Here is an 11784-nt window from a genome sequence, read left to right on the forward strand (position 1 = left end):
CAGTCTCTTTAACAAATGGTGCTGGCATAACTGGATATCCATCTGCAAAAAACTGAAACAAGACCCATACCTCACACCATGCACAAAAACTAACTTAAAATGGATCAAATACGTAAACATAAAATCAAAACCAATAAAGATCATGGATGAAAAAACAGAGACTATGCTAGGAGCCCTAATATGTGGTATATACACGATATGAACCATAAGCAAGTATGCACAAGCACCAGAAGAGAGACTAGATAAATGGGAACTCCTAAAAATCAAACACACTCATCAAAACACTTTGGCAAAAGAGTAAAAAGATAACCTACAGACTGGGAAAACAATTTTGGCTATGACAAATCCGATCAGTGTCTAATCTCTAAAATCTACAAGATACTGCAAAACCTCAACAACAAAAAGACAAATAACCCAATTAAGAAATGGGCAAAGGAAATGAACAGGCACTTTGCAAAGAAGATATTCAGGTGGCTAACAGAAACATGAAGAAATGCTCACGATCATTAGCCATTAGAGAAATGCAGATCAAAACTACAATGAGATATCATCTCACCCCAAGAAGGCAAGCATTAATCCAAAAAACACAAAATAATAAATGCTGGAGAGGTTGTGGAGAGACTGGTACACTTATACACTGCTGGTGGGAATGTAAAATGGTACAACCACTTTGGAAATCCATTTGGCGCCTCCTTAAAAAGCTAGAAATAGAAGTACCATACAATCAAGCTATACTGCTCCATGGAATATATCCTAGAGAAATAAGAGACGTCACATGAATAGATATATGAACACCCATGTTCACTGCAGCACTGTTCACAATAGCAAAATGATGGAAACAACCTAGGTGCCCATCAACAGATGAATGGATAAACAAATTATGGTATATCCACACAATGGAATACTATGTGATGATAAAGAACAATGATGAAGCCATGAAACATAACATGGGGGAAGCTGGAGGGCATTATGCTGAGTGAATTCAGTCAGTCACAGAAGGGCAAATATTGTATAAGAACACTATTATAAGAACTCGAGAAAAGGTTTAAACACAGAAGAAAACATTCTTTGATGGTTACGAGTGCGGGGAGGGAGGGTGAGGGTTATTTACTAAGTAAATAGTAAATAAGAATTATCTGAGGTGAAGGGAAGGACAGCACACACTACAGGGGAAGTCAGCACAGATGGACTAAACCAAAGCTAAGAAGTTTCCTGAATACAATCAAACCCTTTGAGGGACAGAGTAGCAGGGGTAGGGGTCTGGGGACCATGCTTTCAGGGGACATCTAGGTCAACTGGCTTAACAAAGCTATTTAAGAAAATGTTCTGCATCCTACTTTGCTGAGTGACATCTGGGGTCTTAAAAGCTAGCAAGTGGCCATCTAAGATGCATCAATTGGTCCCAACCACCTGGAGTAAAGGAGAATGAAGAACACCAAAGACACAAGGAAAGCATTAGTCCAAGAGAGAGAAAGGGCTACATAAACCAGAGTCTTCATCAGCTTGAGATCAGAAGAACTAGATGGTGCCCAGCTACCATCAATGACCGCCCTGACAGGGAACACAACAGAGAGTCCCGGATAGAGCAGGAGAAAGGTGGGGTGCAGAACACAATTTCTAGTAAGAAGACCAGACTTAATGGTCTGACTGAGACTGGAGGAACCCTGGAAAGCATGGTCCCTGGATTCTGTATCAGCCCAGAACTAGAACAATTTCCAAGGCCACGTCTTCAGACAGGGATTGGACTGGACTGCAGAACATAAAGTGATACTCGTGAGGAGTGTGCTTCTTAGCTCAAGTAGATAGAAGAGACTAAAGGGGCAGCTTCTGTCTGGAGGTAAGATGGGAAGGCAGAGAGGGTTAGGAGCTGGTTGAATGGACACAGGGAATTACGGGTGGAAAGGAGGAGTGTGCTGTCACAGTATGGGGAGAGCAATTAGAGTCACATAACAATTGTATGTATAAATTTTTGTATGGGAAAAAGTAAAAAAAAAATAATAAAAAGAGAAATGGGGAAGATCTTTTCCATGAATGTAGAAGGCGTGACAGGACTGATGGAAACTAAAAAAAAGGAACTTAAGTATATGTGGAAGCCTCCTCAAACCAAGAGACTTTTTCAAATGATTTATTCAAATGTAATTCTCTCTATGCAGGGCTTGTCCTTGAAAGGATTCTTGTCTTTCAATTGTGTCCTGACACCATTTAAAAAAAAAAAAAAAAACCCTTTGCTGTCAAGACGAGTCCAGTTCGTAGCGACCCTATAGCTCTGGATAAGTTCTAACTCCACTCTCCTTAGATTTTTTCCCTTTGGAGAACAAATGGGTATGGCTCACATGATGTTCATGGGTCAAGGAAGATCATGAGAGAAGACAGTGGAGAGCAACGTTTCCCTGACACTGGGCCAGTACGTTGATGTCCAGAGTTTCTAAAGACGGACTGGTATGAATTTATTTGCAGCAAAATAATCATGTCAAATTTGTAATACCATAAAACTCTAACGAGGGATCAATTCACAAATCTCCCTGTGTCCAAAGTGACCCACGAAACCAATGCACACACTTGTAACACTTAAAGACCCTCAAGGATTTTAACCAGAAGAGAAATACAAACTCAGTTTAATATGCAGATTTTTTATTTCGGTGGACTTTAGAGACTAAGTTCCATGAGAGAAGTGAATGTCATGTGTTGCAATGTATTCCCATTCTTCAACCGAAACCTTGAAACAAGGCTGATGAGTACAATATATTCATTCACTAACAAAAAGAAGAAAATTGAAGTCCTTCTTACCAACTGAGGCTAGGTTCCTGAAGGTTTCCATCATCACATCCCTGTAGAGTTTTCTCTCAGCAAAATTCAGCAAAGCCCACTCTTCCCGTGTAAAGTCCACAGCCACATCCTCAAATATCACTGATTCCTAAAACAGGCCACATATTCTCGATCAGCAAGGTATCATCTTCCTCAATGTGCGCAAAAGACCGGGTAAGGCTGTCAGTGCAGGGGAATGGAGAAATTCATAGAAGGGTCGCACAAGTTTCTGTGTTCTGCTCTAGAGTTTAGCCATCGGCCTCTTCCCTTTGCCGTTTACATTTAAACCCTGACTCTTGGCATCATATCTCACAGATTTAACAATATTTCTAACACACTAAACTTATGTCTACATACTTTGATACCTATTTCTGCCTCAGTCCTCTATATTTATGGTCCAGAACAGACAGAACACAAAGCAGAAGGGAGAGAAATCCTTTACAAAATAAAGGACCTATTTCCACGTTCAGATCATTTCTTTGTGAAAAAAAAAAAACACAATTTTACCTCCTTCCATAAGACCCACCATAACACTCAATGAAACATGAAGCAGGATGAGATCTTAATAACTAGGAAACACTGAGGGACTGGTAGTTTTTCCTTGTGTTCCTCACCAACCATGAGAGGGCTGCGGGCCTGCACAAACAACCAGGTCAACAGGAGGTGACAGGACCACCTGCCAAAAACCGGATATTGTAAGAATTATATATTTTTACATGTCTGTTATCAATTTTTCAAATAACTCAATAGTTGCACTATCATCCTTTCTGACTCACTGAGACAGGCAAGGGGATTGAAAAGTTAACAGAGCTCAAGTGAGAGACAGAGAACACGAGAATCTAGATCTCTGCACAATTCTCAAACTTTTGAGCTAATATTAGTGATCTCTCCACTGAACAAACTTACACCCAGAAACCCAGACAAACATGCTCTAATATTTAAGATGACAAAAATCCATATTTCTGCAAAGGCCATAATAGCATGTCCTTGTGTTTGCTGACCATTAAGAAGAGATTAAGATTCCAAGTTTGTAAGGAAGTTAATTAAAATGCAGAGGGATTAGCAGTTAATTTGCCCAAGAATCCTAAGAAACTTACAAACCAACCCTGTGGAGGTTGTACTTCAAAATTTTCTCACATCGCCAGCCCCTAAAAGATGCATGAGCATATGACTACTTGAACTCTAATGTCTGGAACTGCGTGGGCTGTAGGGTCCCACTAAAGATTAGACTCTGAGAAACAGATTCAACGGATTGGCTCCTACATGAGGTGAGGTGACAAAAGGCTGCTATATCAAACTTCTGATGCTAAAATTGGACTGAAGAGCAGAGCAGCTACAGAATAGGAAGTCTCCTCATGTCAGGGCAGTGGGTGAAGTGAGCTGCCTACGTCGTCTCTAATCGTTTCTGGTATGATGGTGTCACAACAAGCTTCTATCCTCAGGCAAAATCCAAGTCTCCTCCATTGCAGGAAGCCAGGTTATGTATTTCAAAGTCATCAAAAATCCTAACACACATTGCTACAATACATATTAATGATAAAATGTTCCATTTGTTGATCAACTACAATATGGGAAAGGTTTTGGAAAAAGCATTATACACCATTTATAATAACTGTATTAAACACACATTATTTGAAACAGGCTCACAGCTGAGGAAATTTAAGAGATAATCAATGAATCATATGCTCAATGTTGCCCAATTAGAATTTGGATGAGCCAGGGTCAGAATGCAGGTTGATCTGTATTTGAAGCCTAAATTCCTCACAACTCCATTTCTGTTCACATGCAAAGACTTTTATTGATATTCTGGCTGTTATTCTACAATAACAACATAAATGACCTAGTACCTGACTAGGTACTATGGCAACTAGAAAAAGGAAATATCCTACTCAATTCAGACAACATTGAGATATTCCTCCAAGCAAAGTCCTGTGTCTCAGCATAATGCTTGCCTTAAGGCCCTTACCTCTGGGCTCCTTCATTTAATAAAATTAATTTAGGTAAAATTTACACAGAGCCTACTTCATGTGGCCACAGCACATACAGCAGTGAAGAAAACAGAGATATATGAATGCTCATAGATCATAAACTCTACGGGTATGGACAGTAAATAAACAACATAGATTTCAAATGCTCATCAACTTCAACAAGTCCCAATTTAGAGGCACAGGATCCAAAGGGCTCCAGCGACTTGCAAGCCCAGGAGAGGGCAGAAACACTGATTACTCCAAGAGAAGAAGAAAAGCTTGTTAGCAATAGGCTAAACATAAATTGGGACACTGGAAAATTAAAAGCAGCATAAAGAGCATAAACAGAGAAACACGAAAATACATATTAATGATAGAAAAAGAATACATTTATGCTTTAGCATGGAGCTTGCAAGTCATTACTCCTGTCCTCACTACAAGAGAAAATCTAAACAAACTAAAAAACTCTTCTCAGATCCATCAGAGAACTGAAGTCACAGGGTAAACTGCTTTCCCCAAAACTGGAAACACAGACAGACAAATACAGAGAATGACATTTTACAGAAGCAAAAGCCCTGCAGGAGAAGCTGCTGCTGAAACCAGTACTGGGGTAGAAAAACTTAAACTGAACTAATAGCACGAGACTCACACTAGTTATGTTTGAGAGTTAAAAGTACCAAAGAGCCCAGTCATAGGGAGGCCCCCCAACTTATCTGAGTTTTAGCTCCAGGAGCTCTATCAGGTTCTCACTGTGATGACTGCAGAAAAATCCCCTCATGCTTCCAGTAAGGAGAGGGAAAAGTAGCCATTTTGAAATATACCCAAAGCATTCTGTTCTTAAAAAGGGATGCCCTCAAAGAAAACGATTTCAACAGATCTTTAATCAATGTGAGTTTTAACGAGAGTCTAAATGACCTTGAGACAGAGCCCCCACAGTGCTGTATTCTTTACCCGGCTTCTTCCCCTACAGTGTTGTATTGAAAAATCATTTCCTTTACTGCCCCCCACTTCCAGCTTTGCATTTGAATCCTGCTTTTGCTTGCAGGGTATATGTAAACCCCATTGTGCCTGCTTAGTATGATTAAGAATGTTGCTGACGTGACTTGTATGAACTCCCTACTTATAAACCCCTTTAAAAGTAACCTGCCTGCCCTTGGTGAGCAGTCTTGGCAGCAGTAGCTCCGACTGACTCCATTTCCTTGTACAACGAAATAAAGGTGCCTTTCCTGTTCTCCCACCTCGGTCTCTTGTTTATTGGCCAATACGAGTCATGCCGAGTAAGAACCTGGGGTTTCCACCCGGTAACATTTCTGGCGAGCAATGAAGGTACACATTGGTCTAAGTGAAACACTGTCCAAACACTGAGGCGTTCCTCGTTAGGTTTCTCTTTGTGGCTCAGAGAAAATCTGGAAAACAGTGTTCTATTTTGCAAATTTGCAGGGAGAAGTGGTAGCTCCATACCTATTTCATGATATAATTTCTCAATAAAGAATCACAGTAATATTCCTCCACCTGATGCTCTGGCAAGTTAATAAGTTTTATCTAAAACCTGTTATTTCCATTGAATTGAGTTAATTGTACCAAAAATTGCTATATACACTTTTAAAAACTAGAATCCCCATATCCTTGTTTTGTGTGCTATTGTTTGGTGAGTTTATGTGATCTTTCTTTCTCCTTTTGTTCTGAGAGCTTGCTTCTGGTCTAGAGTGTTGTGTCTAAGTTTCTGTCTTGTATCAGGTTGGAGGCTATGGCTGAGAACTGCTGTTTTTTTTGAAAGGCTGTCTTAGAACCTCAATTCTTTCCTCATCCAAGAAAAACTGTCCTGTGTCTGTCTTATGATTTAGATTTTTAGTAGCTACATTGAAAAAGTTTATGTTTAAGTCAATCATAAAAGCAAAGGCTTTCTAAGTAGCTTAAGCTAGATACTATATGAAATGTATTATATTTGAAAAAAAAAAAAAAGGATAATTTTGTCTTAAAACAGTTCCAGAGTATGAAAAAGGATGTAAGCCTAGAAAAAAATTGCTAAAGGCCTTTGGTATTTACTGGGTGGATATAAGGTTGTGATAGAGAAAGCAAAACTGCTTTCCAAGAGAATAATAAAAGAAAAATTAGTTATCTTTTGCCTTTCAAAATGCCTAGATCAATTTAAACGTATGTAAATGAACTGGGATGAATCCTCCAGCCCCCAATCTCACTAGCCAAGAACTGATGGATTCATTTACAAAACTGCTAAAGAGCTTTGGTATTTACTGGGTAGATAGCCTTTCAAACTGCCTAGATCAATTTAAACATATGTAAATGAATCAGAATGACCTAATTTTGTCTTCTACCGTAAGTCAAAAAATAGAGTGGGACAACATCAGTGTACCCCAGCCACCAGTCTCCAAGGTCATACAGCTCTAGGGAAGCTTTTTGAAAGACCCTTTCCAACTAGGTGGAGACCCTTTTAAGACAAAAAGAAAAACTGCTGCTTTACTATAGTTATCAGAAATTGAGTAGATCCCAATCATAAAAGAACTATAAACAAGTTTTCTCTGTTGCAGGGGAAAATTATGAAGCTCTCTCTCTATATATATAAATCACAATGAGACACGCCTGAAATGGCCTCGGAATATGTTTCCAACCCAAGCCAGACACTTTAAGGTTATATCCATATGAATGAGCTGGTCAGCTGAGCAGAGATTTTGTGATTTCCAAAGCCAGTTGATAAAATCTTTAAGGGCTAAAATTAGATTGGGAAAATATGGGAAATAGTAAAAGTTGACTGAAAACATAGAATGTTTAAACAGACTTTCTTTCAACAACAGTTATGTTTTATGATATACAGGCTTAAAATAATTTCTAAGACCTTTTAGGTAACTTATTGACGTTAAATTAATAGATATTTGTCATAATTTAAGCTTATATACTTTTAGTTTTTATGCCACAAGAGAAAGGATATATATATGTGTATATTTGGGTTTCCTAATGAGTGAGTTCATTTTTGCCATTTAAAGAGATGCTATAAGAGGTATGCAACAAAGACAACATTTAAGAAGTTACTAAAAAGAAATTTATTTGATATGGTTAAAAGTTTTATCTGACTAAAGTTTAATGGTTTAATTTATGAGGATTTAAGAGCTTTAACGTTAAATAAAATATAAAACAAACAATTGGGTTTCTTGCTGTTAAAATTACATAATTTTCTTTGATTTCTGAATTGAAGGGTTAATTTATTTTCTTTGTTCCTCTTACCCTCCTGTGCTGAACTCCTTTTGTTTGTTGGACATTTTTTCAGTTTTGTTTTTGTAGATTTTGTTTTTACTGAGACTTTAAGATGTTCTTCTTTATTCTGATGAGTAGGTTTGTTAACTTTGTGGTTACCTTGAAATTTACCCTTATCTTCCTAGGTTTGAACCAGTCTATTATTACTTGGTATCACCTTGCCTTCCTCTCCATTAAGGTTCTATACTTACCTCCTAGTGGAGAAGGTTTATTCCCTCTTTTATTGTTCTGATGTTGTTGTCATTTACAGATTAACCTCTCTGGTTCCCTGTTGTAATTCTTTTGGTTTTGGATAGTCCTTGAGAGTTCATTTCCTAGGTTGGTATCTGGCTGGTATGATCTTGCATCCTAGATTCAGGCTGCGATCTGATGTTGTTTGTTCTCAGACTGAAGGACTCCTTTTAATAATTGTAAGTTTGGTTTGGTTTTCAGATAGTCCCTTAACTTCTGTTTATCTGGAAATGTCCTAACTTCACCATCATATTTGAACAAGGGTTTTGCAGGATATATTATTCTTGGCTGGCAATTTTTTTTTTCTTTCAAGGTTTTATATATGCCATCCCATTGCCTTCTTGCCTGCATGGTTTCTGGCAAATAATCAGAGCTGTCTTATTGTTTCTCCTCTGTGAGTGACTTTTCATTTTTCTTGAGCTGCTCTAACGATTCTTTGTCTGTCTTTGGTTTTAGCAAGTGTGATTATGATATGACTTGGTGATTTTCTTTTGGGGTCTAACCTATATGGGGTTTGTTGAGCTTCTTGGATGGTCAACTTTTCATCTTTCATGATACTGGGGAAGTTTTCTGTCAGCAGTTCTTCAATGATCCTCTCTGTGTTTTGTTTTCTTCCCCTGTTCTGGAACTCTGATCACTCGAAAATTTTTGCTTTTGATTGTATCCCACATAACTCTCAGGGTCTCTTCATTTTTCTTCATTCTTTTTTCTGATTTTTTCTTAGAGTTGTATCCAAGTGTTTGTCTTCAATTTTGCTGATCCTGTCTTCCATCATTTCAAACCTGCTCCTCAGCCCTTCTATGACATTGTCCATTTCTGAAATCTTGGTGTTTATTTTTTTGATTTCTAATTGTTGTTTTTGTATGATTTCTAGCTGTGTATTTATTTTGGCATTGTGTTCCTGTATTATTTTCCTGAATTCTTCCATTTTTTTGTCTGTATTTTCCATGAATTTGTCCGCCTTTTCCATGAATTTGTCTTTTTCCTGCATTTTTGTCTACTTTTTGCTTTAACTCTTGGATTGCTCTGAATATTAGAGATTTGAATTCCCTATCAGGTAGTTCTAGTGCCTTTCCTTCTACTGGCAAGTCATCTGGTGTTTTATTTTGGACGTCTACTAGAACCATCCTGTCCTTTTTTTAAGTTTTTGATATTGTCTGCTGTCTTTGGGACATTCAGTAGTTACTTCATTTACTGATTGTTGAAATTTGTTTACTCTTGCTTTTTTTATTTGGTGAAGTCTGAGCAGGAGGGCTGTGCATTGTTTGCTCATCTGTGGGTATGATACTTTTCACCTCCTTGCCAATGGGCAGGGACAGTCGCTCAGCTATGGTGCAGCAGGGCAAGTCCAGCTGAAGGGAAGTTGCCGGGATGGGTTGTTTGTGGCACGTACTAAGGCCGACAGGGTGGGCTGGGAATAAGTGCTGGGCAGGTTCCAGTAGCCTGCGCCTGTGCTGCTTGGGCGTGTGATGTTCAGTGCATGGTGCAGGTAGGCAGGAAGGGGGCGACTGGGATGTGTGGAGCTAAGATGTGTATAGGAAAGAGGACAGAAGGAAGGAGAAACAAGAACCAAAAAAAAAAAAAAAAGTGCTAAGGGAACTTGCCATCAGAGTGGAGATGAGAAACCGAGAAATGGAGAAAAACAAAAAGGGAAAAATAAAACAAATAAAAATTAGGGGGGGGAAAAAAAGAAAGAAAATCAAAGCCCCCAGGGATCCCACCAGTGCGTCTATGAAGACCGGGGAAGTGGCTCCCGGATTGCAAAGTATAGCCTGGCTAGAAAGGGTAGAGATATCACACAGTGCTAGGTATTCAGGAGACATGAAGAGAAAGTAAGTAGAGATGAAAAACTGAGAAATGAAGAAAGACAAAAAGGATAAAAGAGAAAAGAAAAGAAAAAAAAAAAAAAGAAATGCCCCCAGGGATCCCACTGTGTGGCTGCACAGACTGGTTGAGTAACTCCCAAGCTGCACAGTATAGTCCGGCTAGAAGGGGCTCCAAAGCCAAGAAAAGAAAATAAAGCGAAACAGAACAAATCAAAACAAACAAGAAAAAAACTCTGGGGACCCCACCAGCGTGGCAGTGCAGGCCAGGAAGCAGGTCTACAGTTGAGCGGCACTTCACAGCCTTTCAAGAAGAAGCGAAGATGGCACAGAGTAAGGTGTTTGAGAGAAAGGAAGAGGAGGTGGTGAGAGATACGAAATAAATCAAAAGAAGCAGAAAAAAGCAACACCAGCAACATATAAATGGCACTCAGGGAGCCTGCCAGCATGGGAGGGTCAAATCCAAGTGGCACAGGCCTGAAGTCAGCCCTCCTGGCCAAAAGACTGTGGCCACAGGAAGCAGAGGAGCCAAGTGGGGGTGAAGAAGGGTAGGGGTTGGGAAAAGGTAGTCACTGGTTACCAGTTGTTCTGTCTCCTGCTGGGAGGTCTGTGAAGCTGCTTTCCCATACTCTCTGTCCGAGGATCTCTGATGTGGGCAGGGCGAATCCAAGTGGCAGGGACCCTGCACTTCCAGGCTGGCTGAGCTACCGCAGCCAGCTATGAAGTGGCAGAGGTCGAGCAGGCAGAAGGATGGGGGATGGGAAAGCATATATTGCTGGTTACGAAGTGCTCTGTCTTCTGCTAGGAGCTCTGTGAAGCTACTTTCCTGTACTTCCTGTCTGCCAATCTCCGACAGGACTCCAAGATGGCAAATCTGTGCTGTGTTAGCTGATAGGGGACCTCCGCATGGATCTCTCCTCGCTCTCTGTCAGTTTCTTATTCCATTTGGTGCTTGACAGAGTTCTTTATCTTTTCATTTGACGCTTAGGGTTTCAGGATTGACGTTTGTCTCTGTTTTACTTAGTTTTGTGGGTCTTTTCTGTGGAGGGATGGCATGGTGCTTCTGTCTATAGCACCATGTTGGCTCTGCTGCCCTTATTATTTCTTAATTGCTAACTCAGTCACAATTTTATCAAAGCCAGTGGTTTGATTGGGGGAATTCACATCATTTACCTACGAAGTTTGTTTTATTACTATTCAGGTATCTAGACACTTGATACTTGGTATATTCTTGGTATAGCCTGACTATATGATATTATGCCTCAAGATTGTTATGTATTATATGTGAAGCACTTTAAAAATAGTTAATGGTGATATTTAGAAATATTTTTATCTAAAGTTTTTTTTTAACTGATTGTATTCGATTTTTATGTTATGCTTGTAATTATTTTCTATCAGGTCTTTCACTGTAAGAGTATTATTTTTATAAGTTAATCATGGCCATATTAAGTTTTGTCATCTGCAGATAAATTTTTACTTTGCTGATTTGCTGAAAATGTTTGACCAAAATATCTCAACAAAAAGATGCACTATAGAGAAGGTTCTGGCAAGATGGCACTCTAGGCAGAAGCACCACGCCGTCCCTCCACAGCAAAGATCTGAAAAACTAAGCCAAACAGAGAATGCAACAATCCTGAAACCCTAGAACATCAAATGAAGAGATAAAGAACTCAGCCAAGCACCAAATGGAG

General features: G+C 39.3%; 2 protein-coding genes across 2 annotated transcripts in view; one reads left to right on the forward strand and one right to left on the reverse strand.

The window, feature by feature from the left end:
• LOC101344790 (zinc finger protein 420) overlaps nucleotides 1–11784 on the forward strand; it is a 347019-nt gene that overhangs the window by 112283 nt on the left and 222952 nt on the right. The gene's annotated exons all lie outside the window — the stretch shown is intronic.
• The window catches only part of LOC101345291 (zinc finger protein 14-like), a 42035-nt gene that overhangs the window by 8047 nt on the left and 22204 nt on the right, over nucleotides 1–11784 (reverse strand). Inside the window, exon 3 of the mRNA XM_023733214.1 lies at nucleotides 2788–2914. Coding sequence (XP_023588982.1) covers nucleotides 2788–2914 — 127 coding nt within the window. The remainder of the gene's footprint in view (nucleotides 1–2787; nucleotides 2915–11784) is intronic.

The sequence above is a fragment of the Trichechus manatus genome, unplaced genomic scaffold, assembly GCF_000243295.1.
Source record: "Trichechus manatus latirostris isolate Lorelei unplaced genomic scaffold, TriManLat1.0 scaffold00057, whole genome shotgun sequence".
NCBI classification, from domain to species: Eukaryota; Metazoa; Chordata; class Mammalia; order Sirenia; family Trichechidae; genus Trichechus; species Trichechus manatus.